Below are 18,721 nucleotides of genomic sequence, written 5' to 3'. Positions count from 1 at the left end.
CGTCTGCGTGTATACAATGTATTGAATTTAAGGCTGGCAGTGCAGTCCCGGTTTATCGATGTGTATGCCTGTGTCACGACTTCCGCCGAAGTCGGTCCCTCTCCTTGTTCGGGCGGCGTTCGGCGGTCGACTTCACCTGCCTAATAGCCATCGCCGATCCACTTTTCATTTTCCATTTGTTTTGTCTTTGTTTTACACACCTGATTTAAATCCCACAATTACTGTTTCATTATTTAACCCTCTGTTCCCCCATGTTTTTTTGTGAGTGATTGTTTATTGTATTTTCGGTCTGTCATGGTGTGCGTGTATTTGTTACTTTGTATATTTGACATTTTGAGTAAAAGTACGTTGATTACTCATATCTGCTGTCCTGCATCTGGCTCTCTACACCAGCTACACATAGGACCCGATACAGCCTGTGCACTAGTGAAAGGGAAGAATGAGATTCTTTATTTGTGAATTGTCAGACTGATCTCATAGACTAGACGTATCATAGTACATGTAAATCCGGGCCACTGAAGTTATTATAATATGTTATGTTTGGTATGGTTACATAAGATAGAAGGCTACTTAAGATAAACATGAAAGGAAGGTGGTTGGGTATGCGTAAAACGCGAACTTCTAGCAACCCGAAGATTGTATGTTCGGATCTCATCAAGAACAACTTAGCATTTGAGCTAATTAGCAACTTTGCAACTACTTAGCATGTTAGCTAACCCTTCCCCTAACATTGACCCTTTTAGCTAACCCTTTCCCTAGCCCTAACCTTAACCCTTTAACCTAACTCCTAAATTTAACCCTAACCACTAGAGCTAGCTAACTAGTGGTGCAGCGGTCTAAGGCACTGTATTGCAGTGCTAGAGGCGTCACTAAATACCCTGGTTCGATCCCGGGCTGTATCACAACCGGCAGTGATCAGGAGTCCCATAGAGTTGCGTCGTCCTGGTTAGGGTTTGGCCAGTGTAGGCCGTCATTGTAAATAAGAATTTGTTCTTAACTGCCGAATTAAATAAAGGTAAAAAAATTGCCACAATAAATTGGAATTCGTAACATATCATACAAATTGCAATTCGTAACGGATGATGACGTCCACAAATTAACACATACCATACAAAACGTAACATGTCACACTTCGAGTGTCTCGGATTTGCTTACAGAATAATATGAAATGCTTTAGACCACGTTGGCATTGTGCTATTAGATTCACGCAGAATATATTGTTATTTTCTGTGTTAGAAAGCACCCGTTTTGTTTAATGTGTACAGAGAGTGTGAGAGAGAGGGGGGGCGCCTTTCACAATCATCGACTTTGAATGTTTCGTGATTAACACATTGGGACCCGCTGCAAGGACAACCAAGGATTGGAATGATACTTCTGAAGAGAATTGCCACCATCACCAACATCTCAAATGAAACAGATGGGACACAGGGTAACTGTGGCATCGATTTATGCATTTGATTAAATCATCACATTTTTGCCGATCATGCCAATTATGCTGTGAAATGGTTACTGCGTGCCAGGATCCTTTTTGATTAGGGAAATGTATAGCCTGACTGACATCCGAAATAGATTATTATAGCAGTTACGCTATTGACAATATTCATCAAAGTGGATAAAATGACAACACGATTTGGCGCTGCTGATGCTGTCTTTTGCCTCAGATCGATGTTGCATGAGGTTGGGCACTGTGCCAGACAGGGGAAATACACTGGATGTCTGCATTAGAAGACTGGTGTATTAGCGCGTGTTTAATTCTGTTAGCATATGCATTTATGCGTGTTTAATTCTGTTAGCATATGCATTTATGGGAAGGTGCGAAAAAATGTCTGAAGCTCATCTACAATGTGGTTGTTGCGGCGCACTCCGGGGCTCAAGCTGGGCTCGACACTGATAGACTAACCTACGTTTGTAGCTGAAGAGGAAACAAGCAAGCTGATTAATGCTTTACCACCCTGCCTATCAATCAAGCTGTATCAAAAACATATAGCAAGCGTCTTCCTCGCCACCACGATCTTTCCGGATGTCTCTGCAAGACTAGGCAAGTCAGTCAAGTGAGGAATCTGTTGCGCTCGCGGAGAACGCGGTTCGAGAGGTAGCCTACCCGAGCCCGTGGAGCTGCGCCCCTTGATGAGCCTACGAGGACGACACTATGTACTAGCTCCCCGCTGATGATGATGGGAGGAACCAATGTTCTCACTAGAAACCTCTTGAGACTAAGCGAACTCTGAGGAGCTCCGCCTGGGCTGCAACAGGACCAGACAGGAGAGAAGAGACCGAGACAGACCAGACGCTGGCTCTGCGTGTGCCAGGTTGGGCCTGGATTCTTGCCTGCGCCTGTGGCTCTGGACAGATAAGACAAACCTTCCCTGTTTGGGCATTTGTCTGGACAGGTACATCTTAGCTCTATCACATCTACACTCTACCAAAGCAACTTTAAGTTGTAGCATCAATTTAGCAGACATTAGTATTTTGGGGTCTGACCCTAAGCCGCATCCCAAAGAACCTCTCCAGGGGCCAGTTTAGTTTACCAGAGACTAGGCAGTGGTCACCATGCAGGTCTCTTTTGCCTGCACGGAGCACAACCTGAAGAGCCGCAGTGAGGACCGGCTTTGTGGCCTTCGCACTGCGCCACCCCCTGGGGGAGGCAGTGGGGGAGGTGGAGGAGGTGGTGGAGGGAGCAGCCAAGGGGGTAATGGCAACTACAACACCCAGGGCTCAGCCAAGTCCAGGGAGCAGTCAGGGTCCCGCCCGGTCCCCCAGGGCCATGCCCACATGAAGGAGGCAATAGGGCGCCACAGCAGTATGAAATACAGGTGAGCAGGGGGAGAGAGGGATACGGAGAGGAGTGCTGATTATTTGGGGTGGAGAGTCAAAGGGCATGCCAACAGAGCTGGCACAAACAGGTTGGGAGGGTATCTGATTCAATTAGTGTTTTTTTAATGTTGTGCCTGAAGAGTAATGAAGAATCATGAACCTCTACTTAAACGATGGATGATTATGATGAAGGACTCAGACACTGCCCTCTCTCTCCATGGAACATGACGTCAGCTCAGGTTACCCCAGAGCACTTCCACTTACCATGAAGGGCCTCTCAGACAGCACCGCCTGCCAGGGGTAACTTCATTGTATTTCAGTTAACACCTGAGTTGTCGTGGACGGTGAACAGCTGCATTAGGATGACATCATTTATGGGGCTGGGAGTTTTGGTGTTTGTGTCTCTCATGTCTGTTCTTGCATGTATGTGTAAGCTACGGTGAAAATCACAACAGCCTCGTCATATTTAGATGGATTCTCGAGCATTTATAAACGTTGAATTCATCCAGCTGTGAACCTTATAGTGGGAAGTACAGTACGTACTATGTGCTCCTTTGATAGAATTAGCATCACCAGATAAAAACAATAATGGTCTGTTTCTATTGCACATATTGTGATATTGAAATACAGCAGACAGACATCTCTAATCCCTTTTATTCATTCCAGAATCAGATGGAATGTAATAGAATACAACAGTCTTTATCAGATTGAAAGCTGCCTATACCAGATGATGTAGGAAGGCATTCTATATTCTGGATGGGTAAAGGAAAATGCCCCTCAGCTCAATCCTGACACCATTCTCTTCACTCAATTATGTTTTCATTTAAGAGGCAGTTTAAATAGGGAATGAGGCTCAGGAGGAAATGGGATGCCAGGACATAGTGGTTTATTTCATTTATGCATATATTGATTTAATTGGATGGGGAATAATACCCCTGAAGGGGTGACAGGTAGCCTAGCGGTTAAGAGCGTTGGGCCGATAATCAAAAGGTCGCTGGTTTGAATCCCTGAGCTGACTAGGTGAAAAATCTGTCAATGTGCCCTTGAACAAGGCACTTAACCCTAATTGCTCCTGTAAGTCGCTCTGGATAAGAGCGTCTGCTAAAATGTAAATGGTTCTGTCATAGTTTTTTTTTTGTTTTTATGAGGTTGCAGCCAATAAGGCGATGGAATAGGGACAGCCGCTCCAGTTGCCAGCGGTAACACCCCTGTGGTGCCTAGTGCCCACAGTTTGTGTTATTTCCAAAAGCAGAAGACTTATTAGTCTGCCTCTACTGGAACACTCATCTCACAATTCACCCTGCTTCCACCACCAGGGAACAGGGTCACTAAGCCCCATGTGCAAGGATGATTATCAGAGAGCACTTTATATAAATATATATTATTATTATTCATCTGAAACATTCTTTTGACCCAAACATTTTGGACACATGTTACACCAAAATGTTATGCATGAGAATCAGTTTGAATATGATCATAGAAAATTAAGTCATTTTCCCACACTAACTAAAATGGCCAGCGAAGACTAGGCCTTCTCTCCTAAAACAAGCTTAATCAGCATCACTATCACTATCCCCACCATCATAAAGTGACTTTACCTCACACACGTATCTACTATAAGACATGCTCATTTCACTTCTCGTAAAGAGAACAGCAGACAGTGATGATACTGATTGTAGTGAGCCCCCCTGTGTTGACTGTGTGAGTCTTCTCCTTCTGCATGTCTTCATCCACTCTGAGGGAAACAGCTGAGAAAGGGGAGGAGAGGTGGAGGTTGGGGAACTCACAACCTCCCTCCGCCTCCCTTTTCTCTAATTGTTCCTTAACTGCATATTCTAACTCATTAGCCAGAGCATTCATCAGAGCTGAGAGGGACTCCTCTGGCAGGTTGCAAAATAGAGGAGAAAAACACATGTACAAGTGTGTATATTATACACGGGTGGAAATGTTTATTTATTTTTAATAATCTATTTCAAACATGCATATAATACACACTTGTACATGTGTGAAACATCTATCTATCTATCTATCTATCTATCTATCTGTCTGTCTGTCTGTCTGTCTGTCTGTCTGTCTGTCTGTCTGTCTGTCTAATGTTGTCTCTCTCACTCCTGTCTCCTTTCTAATTCTCTAAATGTTCTCTCTCCCTGTAATCTCGCTCCACCATTCTACCCCTCTCTCTTTTTCCCTGTTACACTCCCTTCCTCTCCTCTTCTCAGTCAACACTTGCGGTGCATTGCAGCATTCTCTGCACGGTAGTCTGGAGAATCTGTTGTGTGTCTTTGTATAAGTGTGTGTGTGTTTTATATTAGTTTTCATATAGAACGTCAGTAGGTGTAGATGTTGTATGAGAGTATGCATGCATTAGTATGTATGAACATAAAGGCTTGTTTGTAATATGTGCGAGTGTGTGTGTGTGTGTGTGTGTGCACGCAACACAATTTCATGTGTTAAACCACTCCTTTGGGTGATGTTTAAGCAATGCAGTGTGTACATGTATATTTGCATACTCTGCCTATCCAGTTTGAGATGAAACTCCCCTGTCTTGTTGTATGTTCCAGTTCTCTGAGTCTTGGTGTGAGTTGGAGCAAAATGGTTCTTCGGCTGTCACCATAGGAGAACCGTTTTTGATTCCAGGTAGAACCCTCTGTGGAAAGTGTTGAGTTCTACATGGAACCCAAAAGGGTTCTACCTGGAACCAAAAAGAGTTCTGCAAAGGGTTCTCCTATGGGGACAGCCGAAGTACCCTTTTAGGTTTTAGATACCTCCTTTTTTTCTGGAGCATGTGTCGTTGGAGCATGTGTCGTTGGAGCATGTGTCGTTGGAGCATGTGTCGTTGGAGCATGTGTCGTTGGAGCATGTGTCGTTGGAGCATGTGTCGTTGGAGCATGTGTCGTTGGAGCATGTGTCGTTGGAGCATGTGTCGTTGGAGCATGTGTCGTTGGAGCATGTGTCGTTGGAGCATGTGTCGTTGGAGCATGTGTCGTTGGAGCATGTGTCGATACTGATAGGATCAAAAAAAAGACAGCGCTGTTCTCGGATCAGCTTTCTCAATTTAAATCTTAAATTGACATTAGAATTATTTCACAATACTGAAGACGGATCAGCAAGAGATGTTACCACATATGGCTTCAACAATTGAGGCACCTTTTTCTAATAAATTCTTACCAAATAAAAATGCACTAAATCACAGATTTGGCACGTCATTGTGCATGTTAGGCTACACATCATGAAATATATTGAGACAAATTACAGACGGTAGCCCACAAGTAGCAAAATATAATTTATTGAACATTACATTTATTTCAATATGAATGAAATGGGCCTATAGCTTACTGTAGACTATTTATATTTGCATGCGTCATCTCGGTTTTCATTTGAACCGTCTTTTTATATGTGGCTTGTTTGTATCAATTGCAAAGACAATGGCAACTTTGTTCTGAAATTATTGGTGGTCACAGAGAGACAGATAAACCATATGATTCTATATTTAGCGGAGATCTTCTGTGTATAAAGTGACGCGGGAGAGCAAAAATGCATCTAACGAAGCACTTTGCTGTTCTACGAGTGGTCTGAGGCAGGCTTCTGAATGTTTTCAAGAGCAATGTTAATAATGATGCTTTTGGGAATCAGCTCGGAGAGTTAACAATGCTCCAACAAAGGTTCTAAGAAGTGCTAAGCATTAAGATGCTTTCAGGAAAACGGGCCCAAGATTAGAAGAGCCGCTGATGGAAGAATGCCAGAAGAACAAGGTCAGGGTAGGGTTGTTAGGAGAAGGTTGTGTGGAGACCAGCTCACAGTCCAGCTCACAGACCAACACACAGACCAGCTCACAGACCAACACACAGACCAGCTCACAGACCAGCTCACAGACCAACACACAGACCAGCTCACAGACCAGTTCACAGTCCAGCTCACAGACCAGCTCACAGACCAGCTCACAGACCAGCTCAGACCAGCACACAGACCAGCACACAGACCAGCTCACAGACCAGCTCACAGACCAACACACAGACCAGCTCACAGACCAGCTCACAGACCAACACACAGACCAGCTTAGAGACCAGCTCACAGACCAACACACAGACCAGCTCACAGACCAGCCCACAGACAAGCTCACAAAACAACACACAGACCAACACACAGACCAGCTCACAGATCAGCTCACAGACCAGCCCACAGACCAGCCCACAGACCAGCTCAAACACCAGCTCACAGACCAGCTCACAGACCAACACACAGACCAGCTCACAGACCAGCTCACAGACCAGCTCACAGACCAACACACAGACCAGCTCACAGACCAACACACAGACCAGCTCACAGACCAGCTCACAGACCAGCTCACAGACCAACACACAGACCAGCTCACAGACCAACACACAGACCAGCTCACAGACCAGCTCACATGTACGCATGTTTTTATGCTCATATACTGTAGTATAAACTGTAGTATGTACTATAGGCTATATACTGTTGTATGTACTGTAGGCTATATAATGTAGTATGTACTGTAGTGTATACTGTAGTATGTGCTGTAGTATGTACTGTAGGGTATATACTGTAGTATGTACTGTAGGCTATATACTGTAGTTTGTACTGCAATATGTACTGTAGGCTATGTGCGTTTATGTGTGTACTGTATGTTTATTTGTGTATGTTTCGTTTGTCCTTATGCTTTTTTCTTTCTGTTATTGTGTATGTGTGTGTGTGTGCTCGCATGTGTGTGTCCCTATAGTGCCCCACAGACTGACAGACAGCAGCTTTGTGGATCAGAACACTGCAGAGGGAGGAGGGGGGGGGCAGTTGTCACACATACTGACAATGACAGTGACACTCCGTCACCCAGAACCCAAAATAATAATAATAAGAATAAGAATGTTAATAATCTGAATATGAACAATGTATATGAATATTAATAATAAGTGTGTTTTGCATATCTAGCAGTGGCAGCTCTAATTCATACATGCCCCTCTGTTTGTATGTTTGTCTCTCTGACTGTCTCAGGGCCAGATATTAACTTGATTTCAACTCTCAAAGTGACATTGATGCATGATATACGCTAAAGGCTTCGGCCTCAGTTTGTGTTCTCCAAAGAAATTTGAGGATATATTTAAGCAAGCATATTGAGCTACACTCTTAGAAAAAAATGTGCTATCTATAACCTAAAAGGGTTATTCGGCTGTCCCCGTAGGAGAACCCTTCGAAGAACCCCTTTGGGTTCCATTTAGAACCCTTTCCACAGAGGATTCTACTGTACATGGAACCCAAAAGGGTTCGACCTGGAACACAAAATGGTTCTCCTATGAGGACAGCGAAATAACTATTTTTTCTAAGAGTGTAGGTACATAAGCTATACAGTATATATATATACATATATATATACAGTATATAGCTCCCATAGGGGAGCTGTGAAAACATAAGCTTTCAGGAAAGGCTTGAGATTTTTTGTAGATATCAGCTAAATTGTAATATATCTGTGTTGTTGTGGTCAGTATGTTGTGATTTGAATCCCTGACAGTGTTGAAAGTGAGAGCTAGACTGTTGCCCAGAGGCTGGATTTTTTGGGGGAAAAATAATGACTAATGTAATTTACAAAAAAAGTACTCCATCCTCACTCCTTGCAAATACATCTACATTGGATCAATTACACATTTCTTGAGAGTACATGTGACAGGCACACAAACACACAACATGCCTATGTACATACACACACAAGGGCACACAAAAGCACAATTCTAAAAATAGCTGGCCCGGCAAATAACAATAGAGCAGGGAAAATAAAGCAGCTCTCGTCTGCCTCGATCTAAACGCTCTGACAGTCTGTCTCTTTCCATAGAGCTATTTGTAGCGGACGCAGACAGACAGACAGACAGGCAGGCAGATAGACAGGTGTGCAGACAGGCATGGAGGTAGAGGTAGACAGGTATACAGACAGACAGACAGACAGGCAGGCGGGCGGGCTGGCAGATAGACAGGCAGGCAGGCAGATTGGTAGACAGGCAGGTAGACAGGCAGGCAGGCAGATAGACAGACCGTTTGACAGGCAGGTAGACAGGCAAACAGAAAGACAGGCAGATAGCCAGGCAGGGAGACAGGCAGGCAGACAGGTAGACAGACAGTCAGGTAGAGAGGCAGGTAAACAGACAGGTAGACAGACAGGGATGTAGACAGGTAGAGAGGCAGACAGGCAGAGAGGTAGAGAGGCGAGGCGCTGGAGATGAAAAGACAGCGAGCAGCAATGAGTTCTGCTGCAATTCTGCTGCCTTCCCAGCTGGCTCCTCGGCCAATTAGAATGGAGGAGAGCGCCAGCGAAGGAGGGGAGTAGGAGGAGGAGGGCAGGGATGAAGCCCGCAGAATTTCAGTGGCACATGCTTGCATGACCAGGGCTCACTGCAGCTCTCTGATTCCAGTTCTATCCTTCCCTTCAACAGTCAGCTTTCTGGTAATCAGATGTGGCATGCCCAGCACTGGACTCTCCAACCATATAAACAATTTCAATCAACCCATGTGGAAAGGAGAATATGTTATTATAGATATACGAGTATATACTGTACAGCTTTATCCGGTGTAGGGGTTAAACCACCCAGTGCCCTATTATTATAGCCAAGTACACTATATTACACTGAACTGTTGATGTGAGAAGGGTAGAGGTCACCTGTTCAACAGTGGCCGTCTGGGCACTCAGGTGATAATCACTGCCAGAAATACACTCACTTATCCAGATTGATAAAGCAGTGTTATTCAGAATGCGTATCTGCAGATTGTGTTGTAAAATTTAGTTGAGAGGTGTAGGCGTTGATCCTAGTTATTTAGGAACCTCATTCTGTGACTGTGCGTACTATGCTAGAAAGCACAAGAAGTGCAAACGTAGGTAGATTTTGGGGTAATGGTATACTGTACATCTTTGTCATGTCCCTAAGAAAGTGTTCATAACTCTTATTGTCATCGGGTAGGGAACTGTGGATCTGTCTCCGTTCGTTCCTACGTTAGTCACACGCGATATCTCAGAAAGCACGGGGATGATTTTGCTGGAACTTGATGGTGAATGATGCGTCTTGCCATAGAGATCAGGCATTTACAAAGTTACACTGATTACACACGCGATATCTCTTTTATTTATTTTTTTATTTTATTTTTTATCCCATTTTCTCCCCAATTTTTCGTGGTATCCAATCGCTAGTAATTACTACCTTGTCTCATCGCTACAACTCCCGTACGGGCTCGGGAGAGACGAAGGTCGAAAGCCATGCGTCCTCCGAAACACAACCCAACCAGCGCACTGCTTCTTAACACAGCGCGCCTCCAACCCGGAAGCCAGCCGCACCAATGTGTCGGAGGAAACACCGTGTACCTGGCCCCCTTGGTTGGGCGCACTGCGCCCAGCCCGCCACAGGAGTCGCTGGTGCGCGATGAGACAAGGATATCCCTACCGGCCAAACCCTCCCTACCCCGGACGACGCTATGCCAATTGTGCGTCGCCCCACGGACCTCCCGGTCGCGGCCGGCTGCGACAGAGCCTGGGCGCGAACCCAGAGACTCTGGTGGCGCAGTTAGCACTGCGATGCAGTGCCCTAGACCACTGCGCCACCCGGGAGGCCCCCACACGCGATATCTCAATTGGCCCATGGGGGGAGGCTGCATAATTTGTGGGGGACAACATGTTTACTGTTGCCTTGTTTTCTCTTCCCTGACCCCTGTCTTTCTCAGGAACCTGGGGAAGTCTGGTCTGCGTGTGTCCTGCTTAGGGCTGGGTGGGTACAAAATAAATGGACCAGAAAAATATGCATTAGAGACTCCCTGAGCAATGTAACAGAACTGATAACAATATGCATTAGAGACTCCCTGAGCAGTGGAACAGAACTGATAACAATTGGCAATAGAGACTCCCTGAGCAATGTAACAGAACTGATAACAATATGCATTAGAGACTCCCTGAGCAATGGAACAGAACTGATAACAATATGCATTAGAGACTCCCTGAGCAATGGAACAGAACTGATAACAATTGGCAATAGAGACTCCCTCAGCAATGTAACAGAACTGATAACAATTGGCAATAGAGACTCCCTCAGCAATGTAACAGAACTGATAACAATTGGCAATAGAGACTCCCTCAGCAATGTAACAGAACTGATAACAATTGGCAATAGAGACTCCCTCAGCAATGTAACAGAACTGATAACAATTGGCAATAGAGACTCCCTCAGCAATGTAACAGAACTGATAACAATTGGCAATAGAGACTCCCTCAGCAATGTAACAGAACTGTCTCTCGCCATCTGTCTGCCTGTCTGTCTGTCTCTCTGTCTGTCTGACCGTAGGCACCTGGGTGACATTTGGATCACAGATATCTGACGAGGTGAGTTATGTAACAATGTTTTGGGACACCCTGTTTAATTACTGCAGTGTGCTAAACCAGGGTCACACAGAGTGTTTCTTGGTAGTCTTGAACAAATCTACTTGGGAACAAATGTGTACATCTCACACACATGGTTATGGGCTTAACAAAAAGAAGACACCTTTACCATGTTAGATATTTTGAGTTTGCATCCCAATATTACACTTTATATACATTACTGAAATATAACAAAACTGTTTGACTTCGGTTTTTTCTAATAATCTTAATGAATTATGTAATTATAAAAAATACTAATAACATTCCACCCATGAGGCCAAAGAGAGCGTTTTTGGTCATTGACTGCAGGAAAGGGTGACCCCATTCTGAGGCTGCACCTTTTTGACCTCTCAGTCTCTCTATCACAATGTTAGTGTCTATGTCTGTCTCTCTCTCTCTCTTTCTCTCTCTCTCGCTCTGTCCCTCTCTCAGTCCCAGTCTCTCTCTCTTTCTCTCTCAGTCTCTCTCTGTCCACTGTCTCTCCCTCAGCTTCTCTCTCTCAGTGTCTGTCTCTCTGTCCCCTCAGATGGCTGAGAACCTGATGACCATTGCCTATGAGGCCGGGGTGAACCTCTTTGACACAGCAGAGGTGTATGCCTCCGGCAGGTCAGCTTTTCACACCTCCTTTCTCTGCTCTCTTCTATTCCTTCTCTTTGTCTGTATACACTTCCTGCCTCTGTCTATCACTCCATCTCTTTCTGTCAATCTTTCTGTCTCCCCACTGATTTTTATTCCATCACATCTTCTCTCCACAGGGCTGAAATCACCCTAGGGAACATCGTCAAGAAGAAAAGATGGAGGTGATATTACTCATATTTCTAATGTGACTCATGTGGATATGAATAGCTGTCTATCTAACTATATTACATCATAAATATTTTTCTGTGAACTTTGCTTTTCACATTTATTAAGAACAGACCGACCTTGTTTTTTAAAATATGATTGTTTGAATAAATAGATTGTTTATTTTCATACTTATTTTATTATTGCTGGTTCTGTTGGCACTTTTAAAAATGCTTTTAGTTTCTCTGTCTGTCAGTCTTTTAGTTTCTCAAATTACTATGTGATGAAAAGATAGTCTATTTCCTTGTCCCCTCTAACCTCTCCTCCTATTTCTTTGGCAGGCGTTCTAGTTATGTTGTGACAACCAAGATCTATTGGGGAGGGCAGTAAGTATCCTGGGAAAAATATGTCAGATATAACAGTCATAATTTCTTCATTGTTCTGACAAAGTGACTCTGTATTGTTGCTATCACTCAGGGCAGAGACAGAAAGGGGACTCTCCAGAAAGCACATCATTGAAGGTAGAGTCAAATTGACTTATAATAGGATACAGTGGCGATAATGATTATGAAGATGATTACGATAATGATGATGTGAATGATGATGACCATACTGATGAAGATGATGATGATGATGATGATGCCCATTACATTGCAGGTTTGAGAGGATCCCTGTCCAGACTCCAGTTAGATTATGTGGACATTGTCTTTGCCAACCGGAACGACGTCAACAGCCCTATGGAAGGTCAGTCATAGTCACACCAGTATTTCGACTGTATTGTCCATCTGTTACAACGGAAATGTGTCTTCTGCTCTGCTCACAACCCTTTGTAGCATTTATTACTAAATGCACTCGTTAAAAAGTGTCTTAATGTTTACATTCTAAGCATGTAATGTCTTTGTTACAGTATGTTTATTACCAGCGTGTAACAAGTTGGTTCATGTTATTTGCAGAGATTGTCCGAGCCATGACCTTTGTAATAAATCAGGGCATGGCAATGTACTGGGGCACCTCTCGCTGGAGTGCCATGGAGATCATGGTGAGTCCCCTGTTATCTCTCCCTGTTATCTAATACATTGCAGTCAACACCTGCTCTTGTCAGTCAACGACGTAACGCCATGAGTTCTCTGTGGTGATGGTGTTATTCTGTTTCCCTGCCACCAGGAGGCGTACTCAGTGGCGCGTCAGTTCAACCTGATCCCACCTGTATGTGAGCAGGCTGAGTATCACTACTTCCAGAGGGACAAGGTGGAGGTGCAGCTCCCTGAACTCTACCACAAGATAGGTCAGTCATCCACACTCACACAGCCCAGCGAACAGCACCGAATGTCCTCTCAACAGGATCTTTGTCTCTCCCTCTCTTGTCTAGGTGTAGGGGCAATGACCTGGTCTCCCCTTGCATGTGGACTGATTACAGGGAAGTACAGTGAGGGTGTACCTGACATCTCCAGGGCTAATATGAAAGTGAGTTCTCCAGACAAAATAAACATGTTTTTAATTAGTGGATATTCCCCTGTGTTTTCTATTTAATTGGAGTTCTGTAGGTGCTACCCGACTGTGTGTCTATTAGGCCTACAACCGTGAATGACACCATTAAATATTTCCGTGTTTGTTCCGTCTAATATTGGTGCAGGGTTACCAGTGGCTGAAGGAGCGTGTCAACAGTGAGGAGGGACGCAAGCAGCTGGCCAAGATTAAAGAGCTCCACCTAATGGCCGATAGACTGGGCTGCACCGCCGCACAGCTAGCCATCGGTATGGTGTGTGTTTGTGTATGCGTGTGTGTATGTGTATGTGACTCTGTGAGTGTGTGTATGTGTGTTAATTGTTTTGTCCATCTTTGTTATCTTATGACTGTCTGACACTCAGAGGCTGCGTTTAAACAGGCAGCCGAAAATCATCTACTGCACTCTATACCTCTGTAATCTGTACTCTATATCATCTACTGCATCTTGCCATCTTTATGTAATACATGTATCACTAGCCACTTTAAACTATGTACTTTTATGTTTACATACCCTACATTACTCATCTCATATGTATATACTGTACTCGATACCATCTACTGCATCTTGCCTATGCCGTTCTGTACCATCACTCATTCATATATCTTTATGTACATATTCTTTATCCCTTTACACTTGTGTGTATAAGGTAGTAGTTGTGGAATTGTTAGGTTAGATTACTCGTTGGTTATTACTGCATTGTCGGAACTAGAAGCACAAGCATTTTGCTACACTCACATTAACATCTGCTAACCATGTGTATGTGACAAATAAAATTTAATTTGATTTGAATTCTGATATATTTTTCACTTAATGGTCTTTTGACCAATCAGATCAGCTCTGAAAAAGATCTGATGTGAAAAGATCTGGTGTAATTGGTCGAAAGACCAATTATTGGAAAAAATCTCAGAATTTGGATAAACGTAGCCTAACATACTGTTTAGAATTAAAAAACTAAATTAAAAGGAAGTGTCAATCTGCCACATCAACACAGCCTCCATCTCTAAGCCCTCTCTGTGTTCTCTCCCTCTTTTCTGTCCTCTCAGCCTGGTGTCTGCGCAGTGAGGGAGTGAGCTCAGTGCTGATGGGTGTCTCCAACACTGACCAGCTGGTGGAAAACCTGGGTGCCCTTAGGGTAACCACCCTCCCCTCAACATCACACCATCTTGATGTTACACTGCAATGCACACTCAATCAGAGCTCATCAAACTAATGACATTGTCGTGATATAAGCATACCTGCATATATACATTAATATATTTTTATGATTAAAAAAAGAAACTATTTTCAGACATTCTTATTAATGTCACTTAAAATTCCATTATAGAACAAACACCAGACCATTATGTCCTCGTCCTAAACTGACATGTTACGCCTGCAGCTTATTTCACAGATGACTCCTCAGACCGTGGCTGAGATTGACTCACTCTTGGGAAACAAGCCCCACTCTAAGAAAGAGTCGCGAGCATGAAGAGGAAAAGATGGAGCCAAAGACAATCAGAGAAAGATGAAGAAAAGCCAAGGAACATCGCTCTTTCACCATCCAGTATAATCAACAACTTGCATGTTCTCAGCAACATTTTGCTTCAAGAATTTGCGCATATCCATTTTGCGCATTGCATTGTACCATGTACGAAAAAAGGAAATATTTTAACGTGCAAAAACAAAGATTATAAACTGGGTGGTTCGAACCCTGAATGCTGATTGTCTGAAAGCCGTGGTATATCAGACCGTATACCATAGGTATGACAAAACGTTTATTTTTACTGCTCTAATTATATTGCTAACCAGTTTATAATAGCAATAAGGCACCTCTGGGGTTTGGGGTATATGGCCAATATACCACGGCTAAGAGCTGTGTCCAGGCAATCTGTGTTGCGTCGTGCATAAGAACAGCCCATAGCAATGGTATATTGGCCATATACCACACCCCCTCTGTGCCTTATTGCTTAATTAGATCTTATATATTACAGATCCCTCACTGACTGATCATGTCCACAAACAGAGGCCAAAGCATCATGGACCATTAGGTTTCTGTCTTCCAGAGAGACCAATGAGGGCAAAGTTGGAGATGGAGAGAGATGGTGGTTGAATGAAGGAGGCGCTGCACTCTATTTTATCAAACATGACGGTGTTATCAATGAGAGGAGAACTCTTTGATGCCATGAAGCAACATGAGGCTCAGCTCTCTCACTGAATGTGTGACCAGCGCTATCATAGTACACTCTTTCTCTGCAGCTGCCTCTGAGTCCGTAGAATGCCTAGTACCCAGCAGAAAGCCAAAGGTTAGCATCATCTCGTCATCGCCGTATGTGACTGGCCTGTCACTCTATGTCCTTTAACAGCAGTTTCTTCCTTTGTATCTTCTCTGTGTGTAAACTGTGCGCATGTCCCTTTAAGAGAGACCAGCCCAAGCAGGGTGTAAATGTGGCATGGCTTTAGTTATTTGTGCAGATTTGCAGTGCCCCTGTAAGCAGTATTTTTGCACTAGCAGGTGGGATGGGCTGATCCAGGCTCTGCACTGGCAGGCACATCGTGGAGCTTCGCTTTATTTACTGTTTGCAGCCTGCTGACATGGTCTGTGTCCATGTGATGTGTATTGTCCTCCATATCAAACCATTTCTGCGTCAATGACAATTAACACCAAGGCTTTCCCTGCTTGTTTGGAAGAACCTCTTTACTCCTTCATTAAAGACTGGAGTGTAGACCCCGTAATGAGAGGCACAGTAGATCATTCCTACTCAGCCTGAGACACAGGGTAGAACCTACTGTGGTAAACTAGCAGTCTTTTAATGTGTTTATGATGCTTTGTTTTAGCAACAAAAACAATTTAAATGAGGCCAGATAACATGCAAATCATAACCTTTACATCAAGAATTCCGGTGTCCTAAAAGTGCAATGTTCACCCCATAATGTTGTCTGTGTTCAGTCTTACTGGGACTGAGTCAGACAGAGAGATTGGTAGCAGAGTGAAGTCAAGTCCCACTGGGCAAAAACTGGTTGAATCAACGTTGTAATTTCCCAAACAATCAATGTGATGATGTTGAATCAACGTGGAAAACTGATTGGATCTGTAAAAAGTCATCAACGTCGGGGAATGTCGTCTTTTTTTCACCCAACCTTTAACCTCAATCCAATGACAGGGTGCCATTTTTGTTGTAGATTTAAACTTGAATTCACACTATTTGACAACTCAACCAAATGCAAATCAAAACTAGACGTTGAACTGACGTCTGTGCCCAGTCGGGTGTTTGAATTGATGAGACTATCATTTTAGACATAGGAAGTTAGGAATTCTTTTAGCAGTGGACAAATGATGGGTGAGCACACTGACATTCAACAAAACAGAAACACATGTACACACTCGCTTACACTGTCATCAGCCTGTGAAAGTATATTTCTATATGTTGCAAAAGATGCAAATAAATGCACAGGACCTAAGGGCGATCAGGATTTAGACTGGTGGGAGGTGTTATATTTGGGGTCAGGGACATAAATGATGATTCTGACTGATTGAGATTTAGACTGTTGTTTTGGAAGCAGATTATATTGTGTATTTTATTGGACAGCTTGGACACACAGCTGCTTAGCATATTTCTGTGGCTCATTGTAGTTTTTCTTTCAAACCAAATATAAATATTGTCGAATCTCTCCCAATTTTATTATATATTTCTGTCAATTTTCGTCACTATTTAACATCTGTTAATTACATGTAGATATTACCCCCAGTATCAGGATTTACTCCTACTATGTGACCCTGTCATGTAAACCCTTGGTTTGTGATAAGGCTCAGGAAATGCTCCAGGGCACTAGTGAATTTGGAATGAGAGAGATTTGTTCCACCATTGTTATCCCCCTGTCATTACTGATCAGTGTTCCCGGTGCTTTTTGATACTTGTCTGTTTATGTTTTAATCCCTGGTGTATGTAAATACTTTACTGTTATTAATTGGAATATGTTGAATTCATGTGAAGATTCTGAAGTGAGCAAATGACAGATCCAACCAGCTTGACATGTGGTTTTGTTCTGTGTTTCTGTAACATTATTAACAGAATCTAAGTTGAACTGAAAATCAACTACCCAATGTACATAAATGCCTAGACTGTAACTTGCCTGCATAACTTATATTTTACTGTCTTGAAACAAAGAAAAGTAAAAAAGAGAGAAAGAATCCCTGTTTTGAATGTATTATGCTCGCCCTTAAAATATCAGAGAAAATTATATCTCGTATAACTCCTATGTCTTTTGTAGGTTGCCATGCAAACAGATATACTGGCAGCTTGGTAGGGCCACACACACAGTAGATTCCATGGTCTGTCTGCCTTCCGACTATGGTGAAAATTAAGATAAATATTTTTCATTTATTTTAAATAATATCAAGTTTCAGTACTCTATATCCATGTTCCCACAATAACCATTAAATGGCTAAAGTGTTTTACAATATTGCATTTTTGAACAGGGATGAGCAGTATTTCAATGACAGGTATGTTGATAGTTATTGCATGCTACAAACAGGTTATAGAAAATATTCTAGTGGCTTTCTATTAGTGCATCCCTTATACTGTATGCATCAAATCTGATGTTATTTACATATTCATCGCACACAGTCACTCATTGAGCGATCTGGTTATCAATTTGTGTGTGAGCAGAAAGAAAACAAGGTGGTTTACATTTAGCAGACAGAATTCATGTAAGGGGAACGTCAAGAGAATCATTACCCTGGCAGCAGTGGACAGGTATTTTGGAGATGAGACGATAAGACATTCATCATCACCACCTTGTGCCTGTGTGACTGGTCAGCACCTACTGTGCTCACCATCCCTAATGGACACACCTTCATGGACCAACATCTGTTCCTAGTGCATTTACAGGCTCTTCTCAACCATGTGGAATGTATTTTTCACAGCACACAGACACTATGTGTAGCCAGCCAGAGTACAAAAGTGTCCTGGTGAGTCTGCTTGCACTCTCACTGCTGCACGTCACATCTTCCCCCTCCAGTCTGCTGTCTGTCACTAGTCTGTCATCACTACTTCCTTGACTCTCTCCTTCTGCCTCACTTCCTGTGTTGAAGTAAACCCTCGAGACAACTGGAGGTCTGACCTTTGCAGAGTGAGAAGCGGGGAGCGGGGAGAGACATTAAGGTTACTTGTTGTGTTGCCAATCCTGACCGCTTCTGTGTTATGCACTGCACATACTGGAAAACCAGAATTCATGTCAGA

The 18,721-nt window shown here is 43.3% G+C and overlaps 1 protein-coding gene across 4 annotated transcripts; it reads left to right on the top strand.

Annotated features, from left to right (window-relative positions):
* The first annotated feature begins 1,780 nt into the window (after positions 1-1,780).
* On the top strand, positions 1,781-17,670 carry LOC129863439 (voltage-gated potassium channel subunit beta-3-like). 4 transcript variants are annotated; one of them, XM_055935427.1, is made up of 14 exons: positions 1,781-2,813; positions 10,525-10,568; positions 11,139-11,176; positions 11,739-11,818; positions 11,968-12,012; positions 12,337-12,381; positions 12,473-12,516; positions 12,653-12,739; positions 12,949-13,034; positions 13,160-13,280; positions 13,365-13,459; positions 13,629-13,749; positions 14,546-14,634; positions 14,881-17,670. In XM_055935427.1, the coding sequence occupies exons 1-14, from the start codon at positions 2,551-2,553 to the stop codon at positions 14,968-14,970; spliced, it is 1,248 nt and encodes a 415-aa protein (XP_055791402.1). In that variant the 5' UTR covers positions 1,781-2,550; the 3' UTR covers positions 14,971-17,670. The 4 variants fall into 4 exon arrangements, with proteins under 4 accessions (XP_055791402.1, XP_055791401.1, XP_055791400.1 ...); XM_055935426.1 differs by having other exon boundaries at positions 13,365-13,462; positions 13,626-13,749; XM_055935428.1 differs by lacking the exon at positions 1,781-2,813 and adding an exon at positions 2,863-3,114 and having other exon boundaries at positions 13,365-13,462; positions 13,626-13,749.
* Positions 17,671-18,721: the final 1,051 nt, after the last annotated feature.

Source organism: Salvelinus fontinalis, chromosome 10 (genome assembly GCF_029448725.1).
Source record: "Salvelinus fontinalis isolate EN_2023a chromosome 10, ASM2944872v1, whole genome shotgun sequence".
NCBI lineage: Eukaryota > Metazoa > Chordata > Actinopteri > Salmoniformes > Salmonidae > Salvelinus > Salvelinus fontinalis.
The sequence above is the reverse complement of the archived record's forward strand: the minus strand, read 5'-3'. Positions and strand labels throughout refer to the sequence as shown.

What these genes read in the sequence shown, in the direction of transcription:
- LOC129863439 (XM_055935425.1), top strand. Translation starts at nt 2,551, where the DNA reads ATGCAGGTCTCTTTTGCCTGCACGGAGCACAACCTGAAGAGCCGCAGT. An exon ending in CACAGCAGTATGAAATACAG is followed by an intron (nt 2,814 to 10,524) that starts GTGAGCAGGGGG and finishes TGTCTTTCTCAG; the next exon opens with GAACCTGGGGAAGTCTGGTC. An exon ending in GATCACAGATATCTGACGAG is followed by an intron (nt 11,177 to 11,738) that starts GTGAGTTATGTA and finishes CTGTCCCCTCAG; the next exon opens with ATGGCTGAGAACCTGATGAC.